This window comes from Rhea pennata, chromosome 1 (genome assembly GCF_028389875.1).
Source record: "Rhea pennata isolate bPtePen1 chromosome 1, bPtePen1.pri, whole genome shotgun sequence".
Taxonomy (NCBI): Eukaryota; Metazoa; Chordata; class Aves; order Rheiformes; family Rheidae; genus Rhea; species Rhea pennata.
The window spans coordinates 93,620,153-93,647,924 of NC_084663.1; the positions used below are offsets into that span (position 1 = coordinate 93,620,153).

The following is a 27,772-nucleotide window of genomic DNA, read 5'->3' on the forward strand; positions in this document are numbered from 1 at the left end:
ATGCTACCATTAATAGGAGCTGATACTTTCTGTTTAGAGTTTTGCTTCAAGCTAAGGTAAGGCAAAATGTCTACCATTGTCTTTATTTTTTCTTTTTTTCTGCATGCTAAGAAACCTACAAACAAAAGAGGACATGCAGCTGCTGAGGAGCAATGGTCTGAGAACAAATAAAAGGAAATTTTGTTTGACCCAGCATATAGCCAGCAAGCAGCAAATCACTGACACCAGGTGGTACAGCAGTGAAATGTCTGAGTTTTACAGAAAGCTGAATAATCTTATGGCCCTCATACCTTTCGTAGCTATGCATGTTAAGCTATAATGATGGAAGTAAATAAAATCCTGTGGTTCAAGGAATCTATTCTGGGCGCTCAGAAGCACCTGTTCTTGCCTCCCGGCTATGCATAGCCAGATGCCTTCATAGATCTTTTATTTTGCTTCCTCAGGTATTGGCTGCAGCTAGGAGGCACGATACATGATTGCACAGGGGGCAGGTCTGAGCCGTGGTGTGAATTTTCTGTGGCATTAGTCAGCTTGGAGAACAAAGCACAGGTGCAGAGGAGAAGCCACGGCAGCAATAGCAATGGAGTTGTGACTGTGGGAGCGGAGTACGGGGAGAGAGAAAGCAGGTAGGTAGAAAGATGACGTGGGGTAACCTGAGAAGGAGAACAACAAACAGCTTCGAGAAGGGCTGCAAAAACCTTGAGAATAGTCCTGGGCAAAGCTTTTGGAGAATTGCTTTGAATGCAATGTTTTTTTTCTTCTCTTGTCGGACTATTTCTTCTGACAGGATAACAAGGTGAAGTTTTTATTAATCCAAGGAAGTGCTTCCAGCTCTGATCTTGCTACAGGGAAGAATAAAATAAAATAAAATAAAATAAAATAAAATAAAATAAATCAGCAACTGGATTAATTTGGGACCAGAGAAGAAAAGAACAAGAACAGCCCGGAAGGCAGAGGATCTCTTTACATTACCTCAGAGGAAAGCCTTGTGCTTCCCCTCAGGGAAAGGGCGGCGATGGGGAGGCTGTGGGGGACCGCGGTGCGTGGCGGCATCTCGGCAGCGGCAGGAGGGGCCTCAGCGCGGCTGTCGGGGAGCGCCGTGACCGTGTCCCCTCCCCCTACAACGCGCCGGGGCCGCGGAAGCCAACGGACCGCCCCGCGCCCAAGCGTCCGTTACGGCCCCAGCGCCCCGCCCCCCGCCGAGGGGGGAGGGGCGCCCCCGCCAAGCTCGCGCCCCTGCCCCGCTCGCGCCCCGCCGCCACGTGCTTGCCCTCACACCGCCCTCCCCTGGAAGAGGCGGCGGCGCCCAATCAGAGGGCAGCGCGGCGTCCCGCCCCACCGGGCGTCGGCCAATGGCCTTGAAGAGCAGCGCCGCGGCCCGCCGGCTAGAGGTGCCTTTGCGAGGTGGCGGCGGCGGCAGGAGCCGCCTGGGACGGGGCTGCGGCCACCCCCCCCCCGCCCCGTTCTCTTCCCCCCTCCCGGTACCGGCCCGTCATGGCGGGGGCGCGGGGGGCCCGGACGGGCGGCGGGCGCTGCTGGGCGCTGCCCACGGCGCTGCTCTGCGCCTACGGCTTCTTCTGCAGCGTGCGGCCCTCCGAACCCTTCCTCACCCGCTACCTGCTGGGGCCGCACAAGAACCTCACCCAGAGCCAGGTACCGGCGCGGGCGCGCCTGTGCGCACGTATATACGTATGCATGCATTTTAAAATAATTTTTCTCAAGTACCTTGGTGACGGAGGGTTACTGCTGTGTCTTCCCCTTGCAGGTGTTCAACGAGATTTACCCGGTGTGGACCTATTCCTACCTGGTGCTGCTGTTCCCGGTATTCCTGGCCACTGATTACCTCCGATACAAGCCCGTGGTGCTGCTGCAGGGCCTGAGCCTCATCGTGACGTGGTTCATGCTGCTGTACGCCCAGGGGCTGCTAGCCATCCAGTTCCTCGAGTTCTTCTATGGTGTGGGCACTGCCACAGACATTGCCTACTACTCCTACATCTACAGCGTCGTTGACTTGAACTGGTACCAGAAAGTCACTAGTTATTGCCGGAGTGCCACTCTGGTGGGCTACACTGTGGGCTCGGTCTCCGGGCAGGTCCTTGTGTCGGTGGCAGGCTGGTCCCTCTTCAGCTTAAATGTTATCTCCCTAACCTCTGTGTCCATTGCCTTTGGTATGGCCTGGTTTCTGCCGATGCCCCAGAAAAGTCTTTTCTTTCACCATGTCTCAAGTCAGCAGATTAGTAGGGAAATGAAAGTCATAGACTGTAAAAATGGATCTGCTGTCCAAGATCATCCTGACATGCAGAGGATGCCTGGTTGGGAGGATGAGACAAAAGTTCCCTTAAATGAGGAAGAGCTACCATCACAGAAGCAGGTAAGCTACATCCTGGGTTGAAATAAACAGAAGATGTAATGCTGTTGTGGCTGTTGTATGTACATGTATGTGTGTACACACACACATATACATACATACTTGTGTGTGTGTATATATATATATACAAACACACATGTACAACTGTTTTGTGTGTGTGTATATGTGTGTGTGTGTGTATGTTTTGCAAGTGTTGTGTGAGTTGTTCTGCGAGGCACAGAGTGATGGGGTTTTATGTTATGATTCTGGAAGGAAGCTGCAGTATTCCTTGTGAGATAACACTGGTATATTACAGATGTACAGAATTTAGCTAAGTTCCAGGAAACATCTTTGCGTAATCAGAGTTTAAATACAATCTGCCAGAACACTAGGGGCTAAGCCAGCAGCATCCTGCTTTTGTGGGCTATGTAACTTAAAGTCACTGAGGGCAGTTATATATCCTGTTCATTACAGATACCTGACCACATCCATGGAAAAAAAGCATACGAGTGCTGTCCTTCCATCAGCGATGGCATGTGTTAGGTCTTGTGATGAGCAAAGCAGCCTCCAGTTTTGAGGCTTGATGCCTGTGCCCAGTTGCTTGATGGGACAGGTCTCTGCCATGTGTCAGCTAGGTAATATGCATTTATAAGAGCCCAGCATGGCAGGGAGGCTTCAAGGCCCAGGTGGAGGCTCTGATGTTGTTTAGGCTTGGATGGCATTAGCTTGGTCGATAAGAGGGTCCCAAGATGGGTTTGGAAGTGAAGTGTCAAATCAGCTCAAAGAAAATGGAGGAGGTTTGGTGGGGAGAGAGGTCACTGCTGCTCTTTCCTCAGGAGGAAGTTGTGCTGGTTTTGAGAACAGGGCAGAAAGTAGCCACTGCTGTGGGTTTAGCAAACTAAAAGGGAATTCACTTGTAAGCCAGCCGCTTGACTGAAAGAAATGAGGAATTGGTGTGTGTGTGTGTGTGTGTATCTATCTATATTTATTTTAAGACAAAACCAGAGAAATAGATGTGTGTAGGCTGTGCTGTTCCTGTATATGTCAGAGTTGTGGTTTGAATATCCGCATGGGGAGGGGAGAGGGGCTTGGTGCTGGCTGTGTTAGCTGAGGCTAGAGAGGAAGCATCAGGGGTTGCTTTCAGCTTGTGCCTCTTCAAGCTGCAACTGGGAATTCAAAGAATTAACATTCCAGGGAACTAATCCTTTCCCTATCCAGCCTAGTTCTGCAAGACCCAGCTGCTGAGACAGCAGGGAAAAATACTGAATAATAATAATAATTAAAAAAAAAGCATTCTTTATTTTGCTTTGCCTTCCAGTGGGAAGAAAAGGATGTTCCAGAGAAGAATCAAGTATTTGTAGCGTAATATCTGAATTGGTGAATTTGAAGGCCTTTTCCCTTGGCCTTTGGCTCAGGGAACACCTCACACAGTCCTAGTCAGAGTGGGGCTATTTTCAGATACTGGCGTCAGTGCTCGAAGGGTACTTTCCTTACCAGGCCTCCTGGTGCCAGCAGTGGAAACAGCATAGCCATTTTCATGATAGCTTGTGAATGCTTTTGGAGATTTTCTGTTTTAAGGGTAGGGATGGCTTTATTGAGGCAATTAAAAGCAGAAGTATCTTGAGCCATAGTGTACTTAACATATTGAGATTAAAACACCTTAAAGCATCTAAAATTCCGTGCCAGTAATGACTAAGGGATTAGTATCAATTATCTGTCCCTCTTTCTTTTGTCTCATTCCCAAACTATGAGAGCAAGGGTGGTTCTAAACTAATGGTGAAAATTTTTAAATAGATGTGAATTTGCTTAGTTCAGTTATAAAAGTATACAGTGTATACTTAGTTTGGTATATAAAAGTTGAGAAGCATTCAGATGTGATTGTAGTCCTCATTACTAAGGAAATGGTAATCGCACTGTGTGAACCCAAATTAATGGCTATATGAGAAATTGTACTGAAGAAGTATTTCCAGATGGTGGACGGACAAAGGCTTCTTCTGGATCATCAGGCACCTGCTTGTGTAGAACTTGCTGAATCAGTTTTCGCAGCATATATGACAGTTCCCTTCCTTGGTTTTCCTGTACCAAAACCTGCACTTCGTACAAAAACTTCTGTTTGAGAGTTATGTTGCTAATATCACAGAATCAGTAGGTTGGAAGGGGCCTCTGGAGATCGTCTAGTCCAACCTGCCTTTTATATAAAATAGTGTGTGTGCACACACACACACGCTCTTACTTTGCCTTCAGCTGATCTCTTTCTATGTGGTTCTGTCAGGCTTTAGAGCAGGGACAACAATCCCAGAGCAAGTATCTTTCTGTTGGAAAGCACTAAAGGGACTGGGTGATATTAAATAAAATAATGATACTCAAATTAGTGACCATTTGAAGGGTGCAGAAGAGGAGTCCAGGGCACAGTAGGCTAAAATCAGTGTTGAAGTCTTACTGGATAGACCTTAAAATGAGATTTATTGCTTGTGGATAATGGTTTTTTTCCAAGGCATGCAATGCATGATTCCCCCAAGAGCCCCAAATTGTCGCAGCTGGTGGATGGAAACTATTCTGAAACTGTACAATGGCACAATATGCAAAAGCTCTGTCCTGTAACTGTGTTAAAAGTTTCCATGCAGGGAAGTCAAGAGAAAATCTTCTACTGGGCTTCAGATGTTTAGTGGGGCTCAGGAGTTCTGCAAAGTCTTATGTGAAGGAACTGTTTTGACTTCCATGAAAAGGGTATGCCTGTCTTCAAAGACTCTGTATGTATGCACATACAGTGACTATAATTAGCAGCTGTAGTTTCAAAGGACAGGTATACTAGTTTTCTCTGCTACTGTTCACATAAAGTGGCTTGGAATAGAACTCTAGCAGCTTTTCTGTAAAAGGAAATTTTCACTTTCATTGTAAACCCAGAACACCAGTACTGAGGAAGAAAAATTGACTTTGAGAAAAGTACTCATTTGGTTTCTTTCATACTCTATCACATTTAGCTGAATTTGGATCAGGACTTAACAAGCAAAAAAAAGCATCAGTCATGCTTTTACCTTTATGAAGTACTGGCTTCTGATCCTGTTTGCTCAAAATTAATATTATGGTCCATTCTCCTGCATTTCTTCTCTTTGATACCCTTCAGTTGCTCACATGGTGCTTTCAACAACCAGCAGTTGCTGCTGTCTGCTTAAGAGAGCCAAGGATCAAATGGGCCTTGGGGAGCAAACCTAACCCTTCTTTAGCACAGAAAGGGGCTGTCCTGGTTAGAGTAGAGATCAGCTGCTAGAACAGTGTGATGGGGAAGCTTTTTATTCAGTACTGTCTGGAGGTTTGTGACCAAAAATGGTAATGTCACCAATTAGCAATCAGTTCACTTAAAATGAGCAATGTGAAGTATATATAAGCAGAGACTAACATTCCTCCCTGTTCCCTCTCTAATCTATGCAGGAGCAGAAAGTAGACATTTTAAAAGTGCTCAGTGACCTCTGGCAGGACTTTCTGCAGTGCTATTCCTCCCGAACCATGCTCTGCTGGTCCGTGTGGTGGGCACTATCAACCTGCGGCTACTTCCAGGTCATCAACTATGCTCAGGGCCTGTGGGAGATGGTGCTGCCTTCCCACAACTCAGAGCTCTACAATGGTGGTGTGGAGGCGGTCTCAACGCTGCTAGGTAAGCTGCTGACATAGCTCCTGTTTTGCTCCGCGATGGCTGATAAATGCCTCATGTCCCTCAAAATCACCAGAGCAAGAATTGGGAAGCATCTTGCATTTCCCAGCATACACAGCATAGGAGATCTCTTGTGTAGGACAGTGCTAAGTGATGTTGCTTTGGGGTGAGTCTCCTGTGAGGTACACAAGTGTTCAGTACTAAGTTTGCTGTGTGCTGTGCTGATTCTTGTAATCCAGTATGTAGGTGTTTAAAGGAGTCTCGCAAGTCAATCTTCTTTCTGAAATATTTGACAGAAGATTGCAGATACATGGCTGACTGTATGTTCTTGGTTGTTAATGTGACTGTTGGCCTAAAACAGTAGGGGTAGTACCTGTTTTAACCACTGATAGTCAGAGTGAGAGTCCTACCTGTTTGTTGTTGGGGTTTTTTGGGAGGGGTGGGGCAGAGGTGGAAGGCGTTAGTGTTTGCTTCCTTCCCCTGGAAGTGTAGGGAATGTGTGAGTTTCCTGTGCATACTCAGCATGCAGTGAGCCATCACGTAGTCATTTCAGTTACTAAGCAGAAAAGCTATTAAGATGAAAGAAGTCACTTGACTTGAAAGGGCCAAGTAGGTCAGTCAATACAAACATCTTGCTTATTAAGTTGTTTAATACTGTTCCATTATCAGAATGAGGACAATACTTTTCTAATATTGCTAACATATCCTTTCAGAGGTTCCTTAGGTGATGTTGCAATATATTCCTTTTTTTCTGATGGATTAATTGTTCCATCCTCTGCAGGGGGCCTCATTTTTTTTTGAGGGGGAAGAGGGCAGCAGAAACAAAGGTATACAAATAATGAAGGCCTAATGCTTGCTTAAACGTGCTCAGCTTCCAGTTGGAATTCAGTGGGAGCCGTGGCAGCTTTGTAGGTCTGGAAACTGGTCTAGCACCTGTTGTTAGTTTGGCTCGAAACTATCAGGGATTTGATTCTTAAGGCTTTGACTGTTACTCATTAAGCTTAGTGTGCCAAAGAAGATGGTTTATGTGGTTGTATTCTATTCCTCTGTTCTCCTGTGATGCTGTGGCTCTTATTTCTTTTCTGATTTGGTTTCCTCTGATGCCCTGCCTTGGTCCTAGGAAAAAGAATCAGTACTAAGTGAAAGAAGGCACCAATTCTAGTCATCATCTCTGCCCAATAACTGTGATTCTCTGTTACTGAGACAATTCTATTTCATAAAAAAAATATATATATTATGTGCTTTTTATGTTAAAACTCTTTTCCAAAGCCTGTAGACACAGGACCTATTTGAAGAAAAGGTGATTGGCTCTATATTCAGGCAAACTTGAGGCTTTTCTTCTTTCCAATCCTGATGGTTTTCTCCAACATCATTTTCATAAATGGCTGAATCATATCAGGTGAAGTTTTCTGAAAGCAGATTAACCTCTGTCCCTGAACTGCTCAAAAGACAGACATAAAAAAATCCTTCAACTTGACACAGATTCAGACAAGCGAAGTTTAGTAAAATAATCCCAACTAAAAGCCTGAAATCTCTTGTAGGAACCTCTTAAGGATGGGAATCCACTGACCTGACTTACTGGGTACTAGAGCAAATGTAACTTCTTCAAATTTCCAGCCTAAATTTATTCATGACCAAATCATTTACCTTCTCATACAAAAGTGTTTGTTTGTTTATTTAGTTTTGTGCTAAATGGTCTCTCTTTAGCCTCTCTGTAAGCAGCCATTCTTTGCTCCGGGCCAAAGAAGCCAAGCTCTTCTACTCTTTAAGATGAGTGACTGAACTGCAGTCAGTATTTTCAAATGAGGCCTCAGACTTGAAGGACAGCATCTCTTCTCACTTTACTGGAAATACCTTTCCTGGTGCATCCCAGGTCTCATTTGCCATTTTCACATCTCATAATCATTCTGTGGTCAGCAATGAGCAATAGCTTCATAAAAGATGATATTGCCAGACCTGCTTGTACATGTGCTGAATTGCAGAAGGGGTGTTTCATGTGGCCATCAACTTTCTGTCACAGAATAGTTGACGTTGGAAGAGAGATCGTCTGGTCCAATCGTCCTGCTCAAGCAGGGTCAGCTAGAACAGATTGTCCAGGACCACATCCATTTGGGTTTTCCATATCTTCAAGGATGGAGACTACGCAGACTCTCTGGTCAACCCGTTCCAGTGTTCAGGCAAGGAATCACGGAATCACACCCTCACAGAAAAGTGTTTTCTTATGTTCAGATGGTCCTGGGCAAGATGAATATTCTTTCTAGTGAGGCCAGTTGACTATTTAGAAGAATCTCTCCAGCTTCTTGGCAATGCTCAACTTTAAGGTTGAGGTGTGAAACCACTGAACTGGCTCTGGATGTCTAATTGCAGGGCACAGATTATGTATGTTTTCACAAATAGGTGTTGGACTGGTACAGCCTTGAAACATAGGAGGAATACAACTTCATTAATTGCCACTAAATCCCAGAAAGTGAGATGATGAATACCTTTCTTCCTGAACTTCTGAATTGCTTGGACAAAGGAAGGGAGACTCTAGGGACTTAGCATCTTTCTACATCTCAGGGTTTTGCTACTAGGGAAGCCAGTCTTTCAAAGTGGAAAGTGTCAGTTGGATAATGTCACAGCAGGTATTGAAAAGAGCTGTTTAGGGGGGAAAAATAAAGTCCTTTTCCTTGCCATAGCCATGTTCTTTGTTAGTCTGCAAGACTGATGTGAGGGCTATCAGGTTTGCAAGCTTGTGCACACTGATGGTACCTAGGGAGTCTTCATGTGCCTGAAGGCTTTCTAAGCTAGGTCAGCTGAGGGTTACAAAGAGCCTAGATGCCGCACTGTAGCACTTCTGTACAATGGTCAAATGCTTAATACAATCCCATTTTTTCAGAGCTCTCCAGTAAACCTCCCTTTGTCAGTATGTTGTTTGTCTGGATTGCTGTGTACAGCAGCATTGTTATGCTATTGGTCGTATTTGGCTTGTTTGCAGAACAAGGCCTTTTTTGAGCAGGAATTTTCGTGTAATGTGATATGTATTTGAGCTTCTCAGTAGTTACAGTTGTGATTGGTGCATGTAATCACCACTCTGCTGGTTGCGTGAAATAACTTTTTTTTTTCCCCATCTTGTGATCTGTCATCATCCTGCCTCCCCCTTGTTTTTTTTTTTTAAGCCAGCAGAATTTAGAAACCTGTTGTAAAAGATTGTTCGTGTACAATCAACACTGATGGAAGGTTGTAGGAAGGGACGCAGGGATCCTCTTACAGTAGCTTGCAGCTAAGGTGCTTCCTAGGAGATATAGGTTTGAGCTCCTGCTCTCATTCTTGTAGACCAGTATAAAGATGACACTAAACTCAACTTTTGTGCTTCCTAAGTTGAACCTCTAACCGCTGTGTATCAGAGTGGACATTTTCCTTCCCACCCCACCCCCTCCGGTGAACATAGACCCTGAAATACTACAAAATCATTAGCATTGTTTGGTTTTGTTTCATTTATTTTAAATCAGAGTTTCCATTTCTGTGTAGCCCAATTGACAATATTTCTACAGTCAAATACAGAAAACTGGGCAGCAGCAGTCTGAGTTATGGGGCTGTAGTGCTTATGAAGCTAGGGAGGAGCTTTTTATTATTTTTTTTCCTCCCTCCTCTTCCTTTCTAATAAAAGTGAATGGGAGTTTACAGGCTTCCAGTTGAGGGAGGTCAGGTCAGGAGGGAGAACCTCTAAGGTATACATACACATGAATGACCTCCACTTCATTCATGGTTACCTATTAGGCTCTGTACAGACTAATCCACAGTCTCTGAATCACTTTGAACAGCTAACAGTTATGTTTTTCCTTTCTTCTCACAGGAGCTGTTTCAGTGGTTGTTGTGGGTCATATAAAAACATCCTGGGCGACATGGGGTGAAGTGGCACTTGCTCTGTTCTCCTTTCTTATTGCTGCTGCTGTATATATCATGGACACTGTTCATAACATCTGGGTGTGCTATGCATCGTATGTTGTCTTCAGAATTATCTACATGCTGCTGATCACAATAGCAACGTGAGTACTTTTTGAGTGAGTAATGTAAATTACTTTCAAAACTACAGCTGTTGTGAAAGCTGGCTTTTTTTTTCCATGTAGGTAAGGTCTTGCCCACTGGGAATCAGGAAATCTGTTACAAGGGGGGGCTAAGCTGCTGTGTTGTGATTCAGTTTGGAAACTGAGGTACTGAGAAATTTTTCTGCTGGTGACCTGCCCAAGATCAAAAGTCTCATGACCCTGAAGTAGCTGTCTCTAAATACTAGATAGCACTGCCTTCCAGGGAAGTGTGGTGTGTTGTTTGGTTGTTTTTTTTTTTTTTTTTTTTTTTTTTTTTTTTTTTTTTGTAAACATGGTTTGAGTGAAGTGTTAGCTAATGAGAAGAGGACATTGTAATAGAGGGTCATTTTCCCTTGAGCTCTAGTGAGGAAAACTTCTTTAATGACACTTTTCCTTTTGGGAAGGAAAGTGCAGCTGTTGCTCAGCCACACACACAATTGCTACATGATAGCTCAAGCACAATGTAAGGGGAGATGCTGAAGCTGGTAACTGTGCAGGGAGTTGTGGTCAGAAGGATGCAGGAGGTTACGGACCACACCGTGTTAGGCTTCAAGATTGCCAACAGCTCTCTGAGATTTGGAGAGTGTTGTATCTTCTCTGGGTGACCAGGCCCTTTGCAACTGCACCAGACAAGGAGGCTGCTTCAGTAAGACTGCAGCCCACAGAGCTCCCAAAGTTTTTGCAGTCTTTTGGGTGTTCCTTTAAATCTCTTCTAGTCTTTGTGCTAGTGTGCTGTGTTTCTGCTTGGCAAAGTACGGTCAGTGCAAGGTAATCTAATAGTGGAAAATACCGGACAACTCTTTAGGATGCATAATCTTCTCATCTAATGCCTTGTCCAGAGAAGTTCCTCCTATTCCTGCATTTCCCTGCTTTTTCTCAATATTTGTTTCTGATCCTCCCTTTCTTTCCAGGTTCCAGATTGCTACAAATCTCAGTGTGGAGCGGTATGCCCTGGTATTTGGAGTCAATACTTTCATTGCGTTAGCACTTCAGACTCTGCTCACCTTGATTGTTGTGGATGCTAGTGGGCTTGGGTTAGACATCTTCACCCAGGTATGGTAGCCTGTCTTATCTTTACCAACGGGAGGAAGGAAAGTGAATCAAGCTATAAAGCTTCTCAACTACCTATTTTCTGGGTCAAGGGTTTGACAGAGAGGTGCTCACTGACTTTGGTATACTTTGGGTGTGTATGTGTATATATTTTTATATATATATATAAAATGTGGTCCTTTAGAAGAGCAGCATTTCATTTGGCAATCCCGTAACTTGTGAGGGGCTGTCTAGTTTTCTACATATGAGGATTGCTGTAAAAAGAGTAGAAAATCTCTTCTGGTTTTTAACCACAGATTTGTTTCTTTTTTTCTCTGCAGTTCATGATTTATGCCTCTTACTTTGCGGCCATCTCTCTGCTGTTCTTGGGGAGTGGTATCTACAGTATCATAAGGACTTACAGAAGACAAGAACAGGTTCAAAGCAGATCTCCTGAAAGCCATTAGTGCACCAAGTAAAGACTCACAGCAAGAATGTATGAAGTGATAGGTTTGTTTTAATCTCTGCCTTTACTTCCCAAGGCGGTCACCTTAACTGTATTTGATCTATATTTATACTATATTAGTATCACATTTTAGAATGTATATGTATGTATATGTTCTTACGTAAGTAAGAACAAATATCATTTTTCTAAAACTTCTTTTGTTCTTCTGTTGCCTGTATGGGAAGTGCAGCAGAGAACTTTAAACCATTTCAAAAAGCAAAAGCCTTGGGAAGTTTTCGTTTAAGCTTGGAGATGCCATCAGAAAGGCACTTCACCATTATCTGGTCAGCTGCTGCTGTTCTTTCTGTTACTGAGATGCTGCTGCAGGGTCGAAGCAAGGGTGCACTCGTAGGCCTCTCTGCAGAGAGCCCCAGGCCTGGGATAGGGATGGCCTTAAGTCCGTGCTGTGCAGTGTGGCTTTTGTTGTGCCTGCCCTGTGCTGGTGGATGCACTTTTTTGAGGGTTAATACACTTTTGAGACATACATTTAATGTCTTTGCATATGCACATACATCCTTTAATTGCTTGTACTATTTCTACTGTTCCTGCCTGCCATTCCTACAGCCAGAGTTTTACTATAGTTGATCGTGGTACTTTCTCCTGAAAACTTAACTTGGGGTGAATTGTGATGCTGGTGAATGTGTTATCAGCAATGATGCTTGTCTTACGAAGGCCCATGCTCAAGGGACTGTAAAGCTGGAGGGGAGGCGTAGAGGGAGTCTAACTAGATAAAATGTTAATCCCCAGGACCCTTGGCTGTCCTTGCCTTTGTCCTTTGGAACTCCAGATTCCAGCAGTCGTAGGAGTCACTGACACACAACTCTTGAGACTGGGCTGTTGCAGTGAGATGGTGGATGTGAATGTAGCATGGAGAAGGAATGTGCAGGATTTTAACCTGTTCTTTTATAACCTTGGAGAATTATGACTGTGGTGACTGAACAGACACTGGTTGTTATTGTAATTATCAGGATAAATGCCTGAGGTTTTTCAAAATGCTTATTTCCTGATCTGTCGCTTCTTTGCCTTTTAAAATACTTTGATTCTTCCATTGGATTTCTGTCTGCTAGCTCTACCTCTCCTTTTCACCTAAAGAGAAAAATGGATGTGCAGGGAGTTTTTGTTTCTTGTTTTTTGGGGTTTTTTTTTCTTTATTTTCAGTCAGAGCAACATGGGACTTGCCTTATACCTGTTTTTAAGAATAACTTTTTTTTTTTTTTTTTTTTTTTTTCACCAAATGACTTGAGCCCTGGGAAGGAGTTGTTCTGAGCTTTGGCACTTGGTTACCTGGGCACCATAACCTGCACAGCAAGAGATATCCATAGTATACTGTGGGTTGGCTTAGATTGTCCCTGCTGCTGTGCAGCTCATGGTGAGTTTAAATGTGCAGGAGAAATGGCATGGGAGAAGATGCTATGCAGTGTGCTTCCCCTCTATGCTGTTTCTCTGTGTCGGTGGTTAGAGTTTATTCCAGTCAGAGCCTGAAGAAGCAGCTTTGGTTTCTTTAATGCTGTGGTGGTTTCACAGCACCTGGGCTGGAAAGACTTTCCTCTCCTGGCTGGGACAGGTAATTTTTATCATATATGTGAGCCCCAGGCTTTACTGCATGAGGTGAATGACTAATCAGTTTGGGATGTGCTATAGGGGGTCCATGGAGTCCTTTCAGGCTGGCTGCTCAAAGGAACACACTCCCCAAAACCTCACTGTTTGCAGCCTGGCTTGTAAAATGTCTTGGGGCTCAACTGTGTTGGCATTTATACGTGTAAAATTAACTGCCTTATCCTGAAACAGAAACTTGAAACCACACATGTATATATTTCTTCACCATTAAAAAAAAAAAAAAAAATCTGAAGCAGTGAAACACTAGCTGATAAGCTGTCCTGGGAAAAGGATAACAAGTGCATGTCCTGTTCATTGGGTTTCTTGGCCTGATGACAGTTGTAACAAGGGGTGAGGAGTGGGTGTGTGGCACTTATGTCAAAGAAGCTGCTCAATTTTAATCACTTTTTTTCGCACGGAAGACACTTTTGGGGAACAACCCAGTCTTTTAAAAGCAAATTAGAAACTAACTAATGAATTATAGCAATAACAGAATGGTGTTTCTACCAAAGTCATGAAATTATGGCAACTGTAGTATGGCTACTACACTGTATATATATTCAAACTTATTAATGTATGGAAGCTAAACCTTGAAGTTGTTTAGGTTCCTATGTTGCACTGTTGCTGTGGTGATGAGTTGACTGTAGAGCCTGACTGGACCTATATGCAGAATGATTTGATGCATATTAAGTACTGCAAACACTGATATTGTTCATAGGACCCCTTCAGTTTGGTTCTGATTGAATAATTATTTTTGTTAAATAAAAGTATTTTGAGATTTCTTCTGTGGCCAGTGTTTATTTTTGTATTTTGATACCTTGCTAATCCAGAGCACTGCTGCTGCAGGTAAGTAACACAGCTGGTTCTAAGCATCGTTGTTACATAAAGGAAAAATACAGGAACATTAAATCATGCAAAAAGGAATGTTTTATGTAGTTTTGCAGAACTCTGTTGAAGTCTTGTCTTGCACCTGGTATTAAAGATCTCTAATTGCTGAGTAGTTCAAAAATACCACTGGTAGTTCCAGTCCAGGCCAACCAAGTAGTGGAGAAAGTAAATCCCTAGTGCAGGTTAACCCATCCAGTAGACACAGATGCATCCATCTCCTTAATAGAGACTAAGGGAAAGCAGATGTCAGATTAGAAGATGGATCATGAATGCCAGTTCATGGGCAAGCTGTCCCTGTTCCAGCCCATAACCATTAATGGGTTCTACATGTTCTAATTCTACGTGTAATAAATCTAAGTAAGGTCTGTGCTTCTATTGTATCAGTCAATGGATGAGTAAGGTTTCCTCTCTTCTCCCCTCAAAAAAGAAGCGCCTCATGCAATCTGCAAGAAAATATGGGAAGAACATTACAGATTTGAAGAACATTTTAAATTGAAATTGGGAGCTATGGCTGTCTGAGTAAGAAGGGATGAAACTTCAGTGACATGGAGATAGTAGCCAGGTACATGGGACTGCATAAAGTAGTCTTGGGGGTGTCTTCACCTGGAAATAGAGTGAGTTCTCCAAAGCCAGCAGTACACAAACAGTGCTATCTATCAGCATTTTCTAAATATGCTATTGCCTGAAGGAACTACTTAATGAACACACAAGCAAAACTACACTCCATCTACCAAAATTTGCAGCTTTATTTGCATCCTGTTTCAGAAATAAAATACATACTCCCATATTTGCGCATGGAACAATTGCAGATGACAAATGCTCCTTCTACAGAGGAGATGGGGGGATTGTCTCTTGATAACAAATATCAACAACTATGGAAAATGTAAGTTAGTGGGAAAGGGATTGTCTATATATATATATACATATATATATATATATATATATATATATATATATATTTTTTTTAAGGCACCTGAACCCACCATTATTTCTCCCTCACACTACCACTCTCACCTCAGAAAACCAGAATAGGGCAGTTGCTCTTTCTTCTGCCAGTTGAAGAATTATCCTTAATTGGGGACTCTTATCTGATTTGCTGAGTGCTACTGCCATCCAGGGGCTTTTTGACTGTGCAAGGGATTAAAGTCTATATATAAAGCAGGAAGGTAACTGCTAGCTACAAGAGATGTAGCATTACTATTTAAGATGGACACAGGCATTTGATCTCTCTGGTGCTGATGAAAGGTGCTGTGTCGAGAATCCTGAGACTACTCTTGTCAGTAAGCAAAGCAGGTCCCTGTGAACCGTGGTGCTTCTCCTTGCTCCTCCCATCGCATGCTTCCATGTGGTCAAGCAACAGCATACAGCAAGAGCTGAAAAAGGAGGCACAGCTACTGCCAAGCAGCTTAACTCCCTGCAATAGAGATACAGCACGCAACATGTTTTGATGGAGATGAGGTAAATGGAATGTGCGGCAGGGATGCATCCCTGGGATGCTGCAGCTGTTTCTGGGCTCCAGTAAATGTTGGGGGCTACTCAAGGTAAGTATTACAGCTGGATTCATGTATACTGCTCCAGACTACCATAGTGCTGGTAAGACTTGGCATGGTTCTTGAACTTTATTATAGGATCTTTATTAGGGAGAGAGGCCAGGTGCTAGACTTAACTCTGTCCAAAAAGTAATAAATTTTAAGACCTGGAGGCTGCTGCAGGGTTCACCACCCACTGTTGGATTCCAGGGCTACTGCAGGATTACAGCTGGGCTAACCTCTGGCTGTGTGTGGGTGTGAAACAGCCAGCTGTGCCGTTGGGGGTAAAGGATGGGGTCAGTATGGAAGTGATTGCTTTTTCTTTAGGAGCATGACTGTAGTTAAGTACAAGGAAGGAGAGGGATTTTGGTTACAGAATGTGGCAGGGTATGGAAAACACTGGGTATTATACCTAGCTGTTCTTGACATCAGTCATCAGTCATCATGGGAAGGCAGGCAGGTTCCTGGCACGGTGTGCTAAGCTGATACAGGGACAGGCAAGTGCTCACCTGCTGGGAATACTGCAGTTTCCCTGTGCCTGGCTACTTTGTATGCCTATCAGCAAATCTCTCGGACCATTTCTGCCTCTGTTTTGATGCGAGTAAAATAGGCTATTTCCTACAAAACATACAAAAGGCATTAAGGTGCTACCCTGAAAGTGTTATGCAGCCTCTACCTGTGAAATGTATTTCCTCAGCATAAATCAGTGCTCTGTAAACACAGTACCTGATTAATGACACAGAAAAGAGCAAGCAACATATTAGAGCCTATCCTTGGAGTCTCTTTGCTCAGCTATAGTTTTCATTGTGTTTGTTCTCCACAACTGATTTTGTGCAACTCTCTCACAGACAGGAACATTGGAAATGCTAGATTTAACATTATAACGGTTAACACAGTCATGCATTTAGATTGATCTGAAAATATAATGAAATTATTATCAATATGCATTATAGCTTGATCTTTCAGCAATTGGGTCCGATTCTCATGTTACAAGGAAGTGGAATTTATTACAAGTGGAATAGAGCACCTGTTTTGAATGAAATGGTAGGTAGTGGCTTGTGAAATGAAACAGGGTCTTACGGTAAAAGAGAACTGGGGACTGCACCAAAGCCTTCAGCTTGTTTTAGTCTGCTATGAACTTGGCAAAGCTCCCTGTCTGTGAGAGTTAGAAAATCAGAATTTTGGTGTTTAGTCTTCAAGCATGTGATAAATATATGACCTTGGGCACGGTCCGTGGTGGAGCCATTGCCTGCAGGTGTAGCACTATCTCAGGGGCATATCCAAGGGAGCCCTTCCTGCTCCCCCAAAACAGCGCCGAGAGCCTGTTTCTCCCCCTCGACGTGGGGTTAGAAGAAACCCCAAGGTCAGGGAGACCAGACTGCAGCTGTTACAGGCCACCCCATGACAGAGCCCCTCACAAAGCAGAGCCCCTGCTGAGCTGCGGCTGGAAACGGTTTCGTTATTTGCCCCTTACTACTTTGAATGAAAGGTTAATTCTAGCCTCGCTGCTTGGAGAGTTTGAAAGCCTCCCTTCATGCCCACACTAAATTTCTTCATGGCTGGTTTCTGCCCACGTTTTCTTCAGTTAACATTAACTCTGTAGCGGGGTGGGTGCTCTGCAGAAAAACTGCATTTTTTGTGTAGTAGGAGCCTTTCACAAGCGATCAGGCGGCTTAGCCTGCTGTTCAAATGCCACTTTATCTCTGTTAAAAACAGGTGGCAGAGCTCTGTGCCCTTCGCCAGCCTCACGGGAGCTTAGCAACAACAGCTCCCGCCTCACGCCTCTGATAACCCCTTTCATGTAAAGGGCTTCGAGTCCATAAAGAGCTTTCTACATGCTTCACGGCTCATTTACTTGCCGTGCAACCCCTTTTCGGGCCAGCTAATCACAGAGGCACTGTGTTTAAAACCTCTGGGGTTTATTTGATTTTTGTTTCGTTGTTTTTCTCCCCCTAGACGGGTCTTTGATGTAAACCCGTCACTCGCTCGCTGTAAGTATATGGCCTTTCTGTTTGACTTCCAGTTGTCCTCCATACGTCAGCTCCTTGAACTGGGACGGTTACTTATTTATTTATTTTTACATTTCAAAGTTCTGAAAGTGATATGTGATTAATGCAGAGGGGCATGTCCTTGGGGGGGGGGGGGGGGGGAAGGAGAGCGCATCTTACTAATGAAAGCGCGTTTTGACACGCATAGCTTTGAGCTCATCAGCTCCAGCCTGCTCAGATTGCTTATTATCACTCAAGGCATGAATAATACAACACAAAAACTAGTGGCGCTCAAGCTGAGACATGAAACGCTGCCAGTGCCAAACAGATGCATAATTTAATACTATCGAAACATGCTTGTCTAGGCACAAAAAACCCTCTTTTAAATCACTGGTAGTAATCCTGAATGCATGCTTGTGTGACAGCGGCGGTACAGAGGACCGCAGTTACGGGTGCTGCCCTTAGGGTTTTTTCTGTTTCGTTTTTCTTAATTTCCAAATATTAAGTACCCTTGAGCTCCGAGGAAAGTGTTTAATGCGGGCGAGGGGGGGAGGGAATGTCTTCAAAAACACCGTTCCTTGTAAAGTAACCTCAGAGGTGAAGACAGGAGATAAAGAGCCGCGTCGAGCCACGGCTCCGCGACTGCGCGCCCGCTTTGCCGGGGATGGCAGCGCGGCGCCGCTGCCAACGGTCGGCGGGCCCCGCCCCGCCGCTGAGGCCCGTCTCCTCGGCAACGGGGCAGCGCCGCCCCGCGAGAGCGCCAGGGCCGCTGTTACCTAGGCGACGGCGGCAGGGAAAGGCGGCGGGCGGCGGAGGGCAGTTTGGCCTTCGGGGACCGCTGTCGGCGATGACCGTTGCTGCGCGAAGGTGAGCCGGCCGGGGGGGGGGGGGGGGGAGGCTGGTCCCCGCTGTTGCCATGGCGACGCTGCCGGGCCGCGCCGGTTTCTGGCGTCGCGTGTGGCGCGGTTTTATGCGAAGCGCAGCTGCGTGGGCTTTCGCGTGGGCACCGTAACCGTGAGAGAGCCCCGTGACGCGCCTGACAGCTTACGGGCCCTTGGCTTGCAAGGGTTTACACGAGCAGAAGCAGCTGCCGTTGGCCAGCACCGGTCTGGAAACCGGCGGCTGGGGAGTACTCGTAGATCGTCGTTCTGTGTTGGAGCTGAGGCCCTGAGGCGCAGGTGTATGCTCCTCGCAGTAAAATTGTACGGTTTGGGTGTTTATATATTTATAAAATTATATATATATATATATATATATGTTTATAAAATTTTATATATGTATTTTTATAAAATTTTATATATGTATTTATATATATATATTTTTGTACAAAGAGACAAAGTAGTAAATGCCAGTGACAGTATCCATGGGGTTTTTATAGTAACTCTGCCTAGCCTGTGCATGGATATAACCATGTGGACGTGTTACTAGCTTTGCAGAAGAATTTGTAGTCACAGCATATGTCTCCCCTCCCCACCTGCTCCCCCCAAAATTAAATATAAGTGGATAAAAATGAAAAATTAAGTTTAGGGTACCTTTGGTTCCCATTATTAAAGTTCAAGCACTTTCTTGTGTAAGAACATGAATAGAAGAGGAGATGATTCAGGGTCTTATGGATGAAGGTCCTTAAACCAAAAATACCTGCTCAGCCATGATTATTTTACAACAGAAGAGACTGCTGTCCTTTATTACATGTATTATAAATGAATTGTGTTCAGTAGTTGTGCAGAGTGGCTCATACTGGCATGAACCTGTTTCATTAAAAGCCAGTTCAGCTTTGTAGGGTGCTGAATGTAATCGCTTCCCATAATTAGAACTAAGGCAAGGAGGAGTGTCTCTTTTGTGTTGAGTATGTGGTGGAGCAAAGTAATCTCCATTTAGAACCTAGGTAGGTACTAGCATCCAAAACATAGGTACTTGTGATGGTAGGCGGACTTGTAAGCAAAAAGATTGAGATGGCAAATGACAGAGTGATGGAAATAGAAATGATACAGAAAGCCAAGACAACAATTTGAACAAACTGGAAATTTCACCTGAGAGATACCTAGTGTGAATAAATAATTATTGTGACAAATGATGACTAAAAAAGAAGCTGAAACTTAGGAAGAATTGCCTCCTTTCCTTGGACAAAATAGGGATGAAACAAAAAGGGGATTTTCTATGAAGTTTGGGTAAGCTTTTGCATAAAGAAGTTTGCATCGAAGTTTGTTACCAGGTTTATTACTACTCTTTCCTCTTAACTTGGCTAAATTTTGAGGTCACAAAGGGCAACATTCTTGCCAAGGGTGGAATACAGGGTCTTAAAAGGCAAGGCTGTGAGTCGGTGTTCATGGGAATAAAGAATGAAGAATTCAAAGGTGCTCATCGGAACGTAAAAAAAAAGCTTGAAGTAATATAAGCAGCATCTTCAAGAGAGTGGAAGTCATTGTTTGGGGCCACAGTTACAAAATGCTTAGACAGCTGGGAAGTCCAGGTGCAGCCTGTCTTGTCTGGATTGGCAGGGTGGATCAGACAGTGAGGACATAAGGAGCAGCAGCCAGCTTGCTGTGCTATCCTGGGTCAGAGCTAATTCTTAGATCCCATACTATGTTGCCATATGCTGATGCTCAGAGAGTGATCTTTTAGTGTATTGTAAATGAGACAGATTTCTCCTGCAAGAGAGGTTCTTAGAAGTGGCAAATTCCAGCATACTGCAGAAGGTAAAAAGAAAAGAGGCACTTTTGAATCATCAACTTTTCCTGTTTTTATGTTGCTTTTGTAGACAGTGATGAACAAATTGGGGAAGGAATGATATATGGTAAAGCTGTAAAAAGAGCAGCATCAGCTACCTAGTCTGTGTATCTCCACATGTCTTTAACCCTTTCTTGCCTTTAGGTGCAGGTAGATGCCTTCAACTGCGTGAGCTGGGCAGAGGCTGGTATGTCAGGCAGTCAGCCTGGATCTCCAGGCACTGGCATTTAAGCACTTCTTCAGGAGCTGTTGGCACCTGTGCACTAGTCAGTCCAAAGGTTGCTTAAAAGATGTTGTTTTTTATAGTGACTCTTCTTCAGTTCTGACATGGATATGACTATATCCAGCCCGATTAACTGGTTGTTGAGTATTTCCCACTGTTGTCCTCTTTGGAAATTCAAACTGAAACTGCAACCTTTTTCCAACAGTCTTAATTGGTGTCTGTGTGACCTTTTTTCCCTCTCTAATATTAGTGTAGATGATATGGTTTGAAAGCTAGCTGCTTGTAAATGTTCAGTGACTCTAGCAGAATGTTTGTGTCATCAGCGTAATTAATGTCTTCTCAATTTAATGTGTCCTGATGGTAAACTTTCTCCTGATTTGATGTACCATAAACTATACCAGGGATCTTTCTTTTATGCCTTATGCATCCTGCAACCTTGTAATATAACTTTAAACAAATTAAGATTCGCTTAAAGTAAGGCGGGACAGGCAGATGTAAAGCAACAATGAAAAACAGGGCTGAGAGCAGTGGAAGCTCATAGTGCTTCTAATAAGCATAAAAGAATCATCTCTTTAAAAGAAGCATGGAACTACAAGTCATGAGATCATGAGTTCTGATCTTTGCTTTGCCAAAGATTTACTGCAAGACAGACATTAAATGATGTGGGTTTGCTTTGTCTCAAATCTCCATTTAGGAGCTGGAGCTGGAAAGGCAAAAAATCATTCATGTTTATAAACCATTTATGAGCCTTAATTCGGAGGTGCTGTGGCATTATCTAAATAGTAGTGTTGCTATTGCTCACAGGGTTTATGTGGGTGCTGTGAGAGATATCAGTGTTCTGTTTTTGTATGTCACTAGTGTCTTAAAACAAGTCTTTTTCTCCTTTTGTAGTATTACTTTAACATACCACCAAAATGAGTGAAGGGAAAGACCAAGGCAATCCAGAAGATGTGGATGATATAACAGAAAGTGTAGAGTATGAGGATGACTTCGAAAAAGACCTAGAATGGCTAATTAATGAAGAAGAAAAAGAAAACCTTGGTGAAAGAGAGGTATTTGTTAAATTAAATGCTAGTTATTTTATTTAGAAGACCAAAAGAATGATATTTGGAATTGTAAGTATAGAATTCAATGTGATTTGAAATGTGGTTTAAAATGTATATATATACAGTCACTGAATTTGGACAAGGAGGGTTATTTGGAATTATAATGAAAAATAGTTCAATGAACAGTTATTTTGGTTGTGATTACCTTAATTCAGAAAATTCAGTGTTTGTTGAAAAGAATATATTTGGTTCAAATATACTTCTGTTTGCAGTGTGGGTTCCTTTAAGTGTTTTCCAACTCACATTACTCTGTTTTTATTTTGTCACAGATCACTTTGCTGCTCAAGCTGTGGTTTATTAAATTTTATGTAGATGAGAATATGGGGAAACTGCAAAAGAGTTGTTAGTGCCAAAAAGTTTATTGGTTATGATATTAACTATATTTGATAGCCTATCTTATAATCAGTATTGCTATTCTCTCTTGTGCTTTTCTGTCTTTTTCTTTGATGCTGTTATTTGTTGGGAGAATAGACTGAGAGTAATTTTTAATTTTTTAGAATCCTGAACAAAATGCAGAGGATATTGACACAGTAATTGATAAAGTCTTGGAGGACTCTGAGGAAGGGGAAGACAGTGAGGAAAGAGAAGAGAATATAGATCGGCTTTCTGAGGCAAATGTAGATGTGAAAGTGAGTCCATCCAATGAAGAATCCAGGTCTGATGATAAAGAGGAAGAGCATGTATCTGACACTGATAGTGAATGCTCTATCCAGGACTCCAAGCTTGAAAATGAAAAGGAGCTAGATGAGGAAGAGGAGGAAGAAATAAAGCGCTACATATTGGAAAAGATTGAAAAAGCCAACAAACTACTGGAGGATCAGGCTCCTGTGGATGAGAATAGAGAACGGAAATTAAAATTTAAGGATATGTTGGTAGATCTTGAAGTTCCTCCTGTAGAAGATGCTGATGTCTATAAAGCTGATCTTGCAGGAGGAGATGATATTTCAAATAGGCTATCTCAGTTGCATATTTCTAATGAAATGGGATGGGAAAGCACATCACTTTCACCAAATACTGGCAATGATGAGGAACAGAAGGATGGGAAGATCCTAGTGGAAAAAGATGGAAAGTTCGAACTCTTGAGTTTACATGACATTGAAAGCCAGGGCTTTTTGCCCCCAATAAGCGTTTCTTTCACTGATATTGAAACTCAGCATACTTGTCCCAAATCTTCACATTACAGTTCTTCTGGCACTGTGTCTCGAATGAAGGAAGCATCTCTAGTAAGAGCAGGAGAACATTCTTCCTCTCCTGCTGAAGAAGACTCTGCGTATTTCCCTAAGCCTCCATCTAACCCTAAGTGTCGTCCAAATTCTGCCATCAATGCTACAAGAAGTCCAGGAAAACGCAAGACTCCACAGAGAGCACAATCTGCAAATACACCTCTGAGAAATTCCACTTACTGTCTTTCTCCCAGGCAAAAAGAGCTGCGGAAGCAGTTAGAACAAAGGAAGGAGAAACTGAGGAAAGAGGTAAGGATACAGAGGCATCAAGCAGATCACAGTGACCATCACACTCCTCTGTTTCACCGAGCCATGTGTTCAGTGTATTTATTCCATCTTTCTGTGGTAAAAGAGGCAGTAATAATAATTCTCCAAAGTCTATACAGAATCTCTCAAAATTCCTTTCTTTAAAAAGGAATATAGTGGCACAGGGTCATGCCTTGCTCACAGAGGAAATTAAATGTTTGTTTAATAAATCCTTCATAAATATGCCTTCTTCTGCCATATTGTGCTTACTGCTTTTGCTTATTGACTCACTGCGTAAGTTCTATTATTGGCCTACAGTTTACAGGAATCTAGAAAGTGCATGATACTGCACCCCTACTGATTACACTACAATGCAGAAGGTTAGCATTGACCACAGTAATGCAGCTGCACATTTGGCTACTAATGAAGTATGCGGTAGGTAATTGTTGTATGGGAGAGTGCTCAGACATAAATTACGATTTTAGACAGCAGAATGACTGTGAGAACTAGGGACAAGACGGGGGTGTGTGCACAACATGTATGGGAGATATGACTGACTTCAAAAGGGGCACACCTTGTTGATTGGTTAAGATGCATGCAGGTAAGTCATGTTAAATGATAGTGTAACTGAATACTTCTTTTCGTATAAAGGTTTTACGTGGATGCATATTGTAGTAAATTCTCCTGATTAGTTTGTTGCAGTCTTTTTTTTTTTTTTTTTTTTTTCTTTCTTTTTTTCCTTCCTCCTCCTTTATGGATACTGCTTTTCCTTCTTACTTGCTTTTACCTGGGCACTACACAGAGAGGAAGAAGAAAATATTCAAAGTACCATAGTTACTCTTTTTGTGTCTGCTTAGGTCAGCAATTTAAAAGAAAAAAATGTAAACTCTATTTTGGAAATCAAATCACTACTGAAAAAAACCCTCAAAACATTTTAGTTCTTTTTTCCAGTGCCTTCTTCAGAAAAATAATAGTTAGTAGAAGAGTCAGCCCCTGAGAGCTGTGACAGGTGCTTCAGAAATCTTTATGAGAAATTTAAAAAATGTAGCTATTTTGCTTCTCTTTGCACTATGGACATACCATTGCAAAAAGGTGGCTTACTGCGTATGTTGTGACTTGTTTTGCTATTTAAGATATTAAAGATTTCATATTTGTTTTTTAAAAGCAAGATTTTGATCAATTCAGACATTCCACGTGAACATAGTAGTGATCACATCAGGAAACTCTGTTTTTGAATATTCATTCAAAACAGTTTAGGCAGTTCAGATTCTACACAAACCATTCACGCTTCTCTGGGATTCCAGACAGTTATTTTAAACATAAGCTAAATAGCTTGAAAGGCTACTTTCTATCCAGGAAAGTAGGTCAAGTCTGCTTTCTTTGACAAGTTTGCTGAGACTTAGCTCAGTAACAAGGAGTATGAAATGTTAGCAGTAACACTAGTATGTGTTGCATGTGCAAACAAGATTAGGTCTCTTGACAGCATGATCCATGTATTTAAGGTGTATGTATTTAAGGTAACAAGTAATATGGTGGAGGCAAGGAAGGTTATTGTGCTGATACAGTGTGCTACATCTCCTCCTCTGTTGGCTAACTTATGAAAAAGGTAAAAATGTGTTACTTTATTTCTTCATTCTTGAAGGGGAACTGATGACACGTATAACACACGTGTTTCCTAGGCAGGGAACACTTGAGATTATTGGAATCTATTTGCTTCCCCCCACCCCTTCTTTTTCCCCTAGTAAATACAAATTGTAAATTTGGAGGGTGCAGTCTGAAAGTTGCATGTAAGTGAGAGGAATATCGTCTATTTGAGGGAAGAGTAGATTTCTCTGAGTGTTGAAATTAACTGGGATTATAGGTTCTGTGCCAGAGAATCAAAACCTGGTAAAATGCCCTGGTATCTTTCTGTAGCATCACTTGAAATGTTTTCTCCTGCTTGTGGACACTTGTCATTAGTCATAATTTTTCTCAGTTTTATAAAAATAAATCCATTTTTGTAAGCTTGAGAAAAGTGTTAAGCTATTAGTGCCTCCCTAATTTAATACATTACAACTTCATGTCCAGAAAAGTTTCCTATCTATAACCTAGTGCCTGAAGTCCATAGATAGTTAAAAATCCTTCAGGGTTTAGTGGTATAGCAAGCCTGTGATGTTTCTTGTTTTTAAAATGGGTCAGTTTAAACTGATTTAAAGCCATTCAGAGCTGTTGGACAGATCTTATTTTAAAAGTCTTAACCTGTTTCTACTGAAATGCCTGTGAGGTGAGATGAAATGGAGATAATCACAAAAAAGGGTCCCATTGAAAGCATCTGACTGTAACCTGAACTGGGGAAGTGCTACGCCAGATAGTAACAACCTAATGCACGTGTTCCAGTTTCATTAGCGTTTTTGTATGTCAGATAAAATTCAAACAACTTGCTTGTTGTCCACTGTGACAATGAAGGCCTTTGCAGATCAAGAGGATTATTTAAAAAAAAAAAAAAAAAAAAAAATTTATTCACTCTTAATTTCGTGCAAGGAAGAAGAACAGAAAAGAGAACAAGAAGAACAGAAGAAAAGAGAGAATGAGATGGTTTTTAGAGCTTGGTTGCAGAAGAAAAAAGAACAAGTGCAAGAAGAAAAGAGAATTCGGCGTGCAAAGGAGCTAGAAGACTTGAACAGCAAAGTAAGAGCTCTCAAATGTAGAAATAGGATTTATAGTGCTCCAGTTAAATAGAAAAAAACCCCAAATTCTTAGCTCTTATGCTTACGTAAGTGTATGAAAATTCAAACTGATGGGAAATATTTTTTGTTATATTGTTTCTCCTGAAGAACTAGATTGACTTTCATGTTCAGTTGTTCTGCTAGCAGGGTGGCTTGTGTCATACAAGCTATATACATGAACTTAGTAGCCATAACACCATTTACAGAAGACATAGTGATGCTGTTTTTCAGTAGCAGAATAACTTCATTGGACCCTGGAGTGAACAATGAGCAGAGGAACCCTTTGTATTCCTTACCATCAGAGCTGTTTGGCAAGCAAGTTAATGCGCATGATGACCAAAAGCCTAAGATTCAGATGCTCTGTTCTAAAGTTTCTGCATCTGACAGTGATGGGATTGAAAAACTAAATTCAGTATTTTTTCAAAATACTACTTTGAATGCTTGCTCACATATTTTCCATGATAAACTAGCATGTGCTCTAGTTTGCTCATAAAGCATGTTTCCCAATTGTGGATGGGAGATGTTAGGGAAGTTCAAAAAATTATTAATATAAAGGTCACTTAATGGTAAGTCTTGTGGGCCTATGCCTTTTATTTAAATAGGAGAGGAACAGGAATCCAGAAGAAGCCTTCAAGGTATGGCTTAAAAAAAAGCACCAAGAACGCATAAAAGAAAAACAGATAGAATTTTTGAGACGCCAAGCGGAGGGCATGACCTTTTTTCCAAGAACAGAAGAATGCAACAGAGCCTTTAAAGAGTGAGTATGGTCATTCTTCTTATTTCCTAGGGAACCAGAATATTTGAATATTGTGTAGTCTATCACCTTAGACAAATAATCATAATCAACTTAGAACGTAGTTTACAGTACGTTGTTACTGTTGAAGTCCTTATTAACTTTCTGTATGAAAATATCCTTATAAGCTTATATCCTAGCAAAAGTCTATCAGTTCCTTGGTGTTGTCTATTCACTGTTTTTTTTTTTGACAAATTACTTGTAAAGGTTTGGGCTGACCTAATGGATTGCTTGCCCTAAAAAAGGGAGCTCCTTTTCTATCACCTTTTTGCCTCTTACGGAGAAGAGTTGTGCTGATTCAGTTCATTTAGCAGGCAGAAAAGTAGCCCAACAACTCCCCCCCCCCCCCCCATCTGTGGCTTAAGTCAGCTCAATGAAGGGGGGAAAGAAAGGTGGGTGCAGAACCAGGAGTGCTGGGATAGAAAAGCAGGGCCGCCTGTGGTTGGGAGCGGCAGGCTCTTTGGCTCAGCTGTAACACATAAGCTATATGCTGCAGGACAAGGTGACTCTAGGCATCTGGTGGGATTGTTAGTTAAATGGGCACTAGCATCCTGTGAATGGCTCAGATAAAAGTTTTTATTTTTCATTGTCAGTATTTCTAGTCTTTTTTTTTTTTTCCCCTCCACAGATGGCTAAAAAGAAAGAGAGAAGAAAAACGAGCAGAAGAGCTAGCAGCTAAAGAGCGAGTAAGGCAACTTAGGTTAGAAGCCAGAAGAGCAAAACAGTTGCAGAATATCCACTGCATTAGTTCAGAACCTAAATCCTTTCGCTTCACAGACCATTACAGCTGAAGGTTTGATGTAACCACACACTTCTCTGTGGCAGCTCTTTTACTTTCTATACTTGAGCATTTGCTCTTTATAGCTACTGACCTTCTGTGGTGTTTTAAAGCTTTTAAGCAAGTTTAATAATTCTTTTCACTGACAATGAATAAATACTACCTATTTATTTGTATTTTTTGTTGAAAAGCCTGCTTTTATGCATAACTCAGGGATAGTCTTGGTCTGACCAAATCTAAATGAGCAAGATCTATATGCAAGGGTGCCCAATACGAATTCTTGTCTTTAAAAAGCACTTTATACCAAACTCCACCATGAATTCCTGGATGCAGGCTCTTATGTAAAATGTTGAATTTTTGCTGGATTAATTTG

General features: G+C 42.4%; 2 protein-coding genes across 2 annotated transcripts; both read left to right on the forward strand.

Moving 5' to 3' along the window:
- The first annotated feature begins 1,423 nt into the window (after positions 1-1,423).
- On the forward strand, positions 1,424-13,975 carry SLC19A2 (solute carrier family 19 member 2). The gene is made up of 6 exons (XM_062595607.1): positions 1,424-1,653; positions 1,766-2,371; positions 5,777-5,999; positions 9,832-10,024; positions 10,975-11,116; positions 11,434-13,975. Exons 1-6 carry the CDS (start codon positions 1,495-1,497, stop codon positions 11,557-11,559), a joined length of 1,449 nt encoding a protein of 482 aa, XP_062451591.1. The 5' UTR covers positions 1,424-1,494; the 3' UTR covers positions 11,560-13,975.
- A 1,566-nt stretch (positions 13,976-15,541) lies between these two features.
- On the forward strand, positions 15,542-27,612 carry CCDC181 (coiled-coil domain containing 181). The gene is made up of 6 exons (XM_062572190.1): positions 15,542-15,622; positions 21,440-21,600; positions 22,152-23,126; positions 25,644-25,790; positions 26,431-26,585; positions 27,250-27,612. Exons 2-6 carry the CDS (start codon positions 21,463-21,465, stop codon positions 27,410-27,412), a joined length of 1,578 nt encoding a protein of 525 aa, XP_062428174.1. The 5' UTR covers positions 15,542-15,622; positions 21,440-21,462; the 3' UTR covers positions 27,413-27,612.
- Positions 27,613-27,772: the final 160 nt, after the last annotated feature.

Coding starts and splice junctions, on each gene's coding strand:
- SLC19A2 (XM_062595607.1), top strand. CDS start 1,495: ATGGCGGGGGCGCGGGGGGCCCGGACGGGCGGCGGGCGCTGCTGGGCG. Junction 2,372..5,776: donor AGCTACCATCACAGAAGCAG/GTAAGCTACATC, acceptor TAATCTATGCAG/GAGCAGAAAGTAGACATTTT. Junction 6,000..9,831: donor GGCGGTCTCAACGCTGCTAG/GTAAGCTGCTGA, acceptor TTCTTCTCACAG/GAGCTGTTTCAGTGGTTGTT.
- CCDC181 (XM_062572190.1), top strand. CDS start 21,463: ATGAGTGAAGGGAAAGACCAAGGCAATCCAGAAGATGTGGATGATATA. Junction 25,791..26,430: donor TAGAAGACTTGAACAGCAAA/GTAAGAGCTCTC, acceptor TTATTTAAATAG/GAGAGGAACAGGAATCCAGA. Junction 26,586..27,249: donor TGCAACAGAGCCTTTAAAGA/GTGAGTATGGTC, acceptor TCCCCTCCACAG/ATGGCTAAAAAGAAAGAGAG.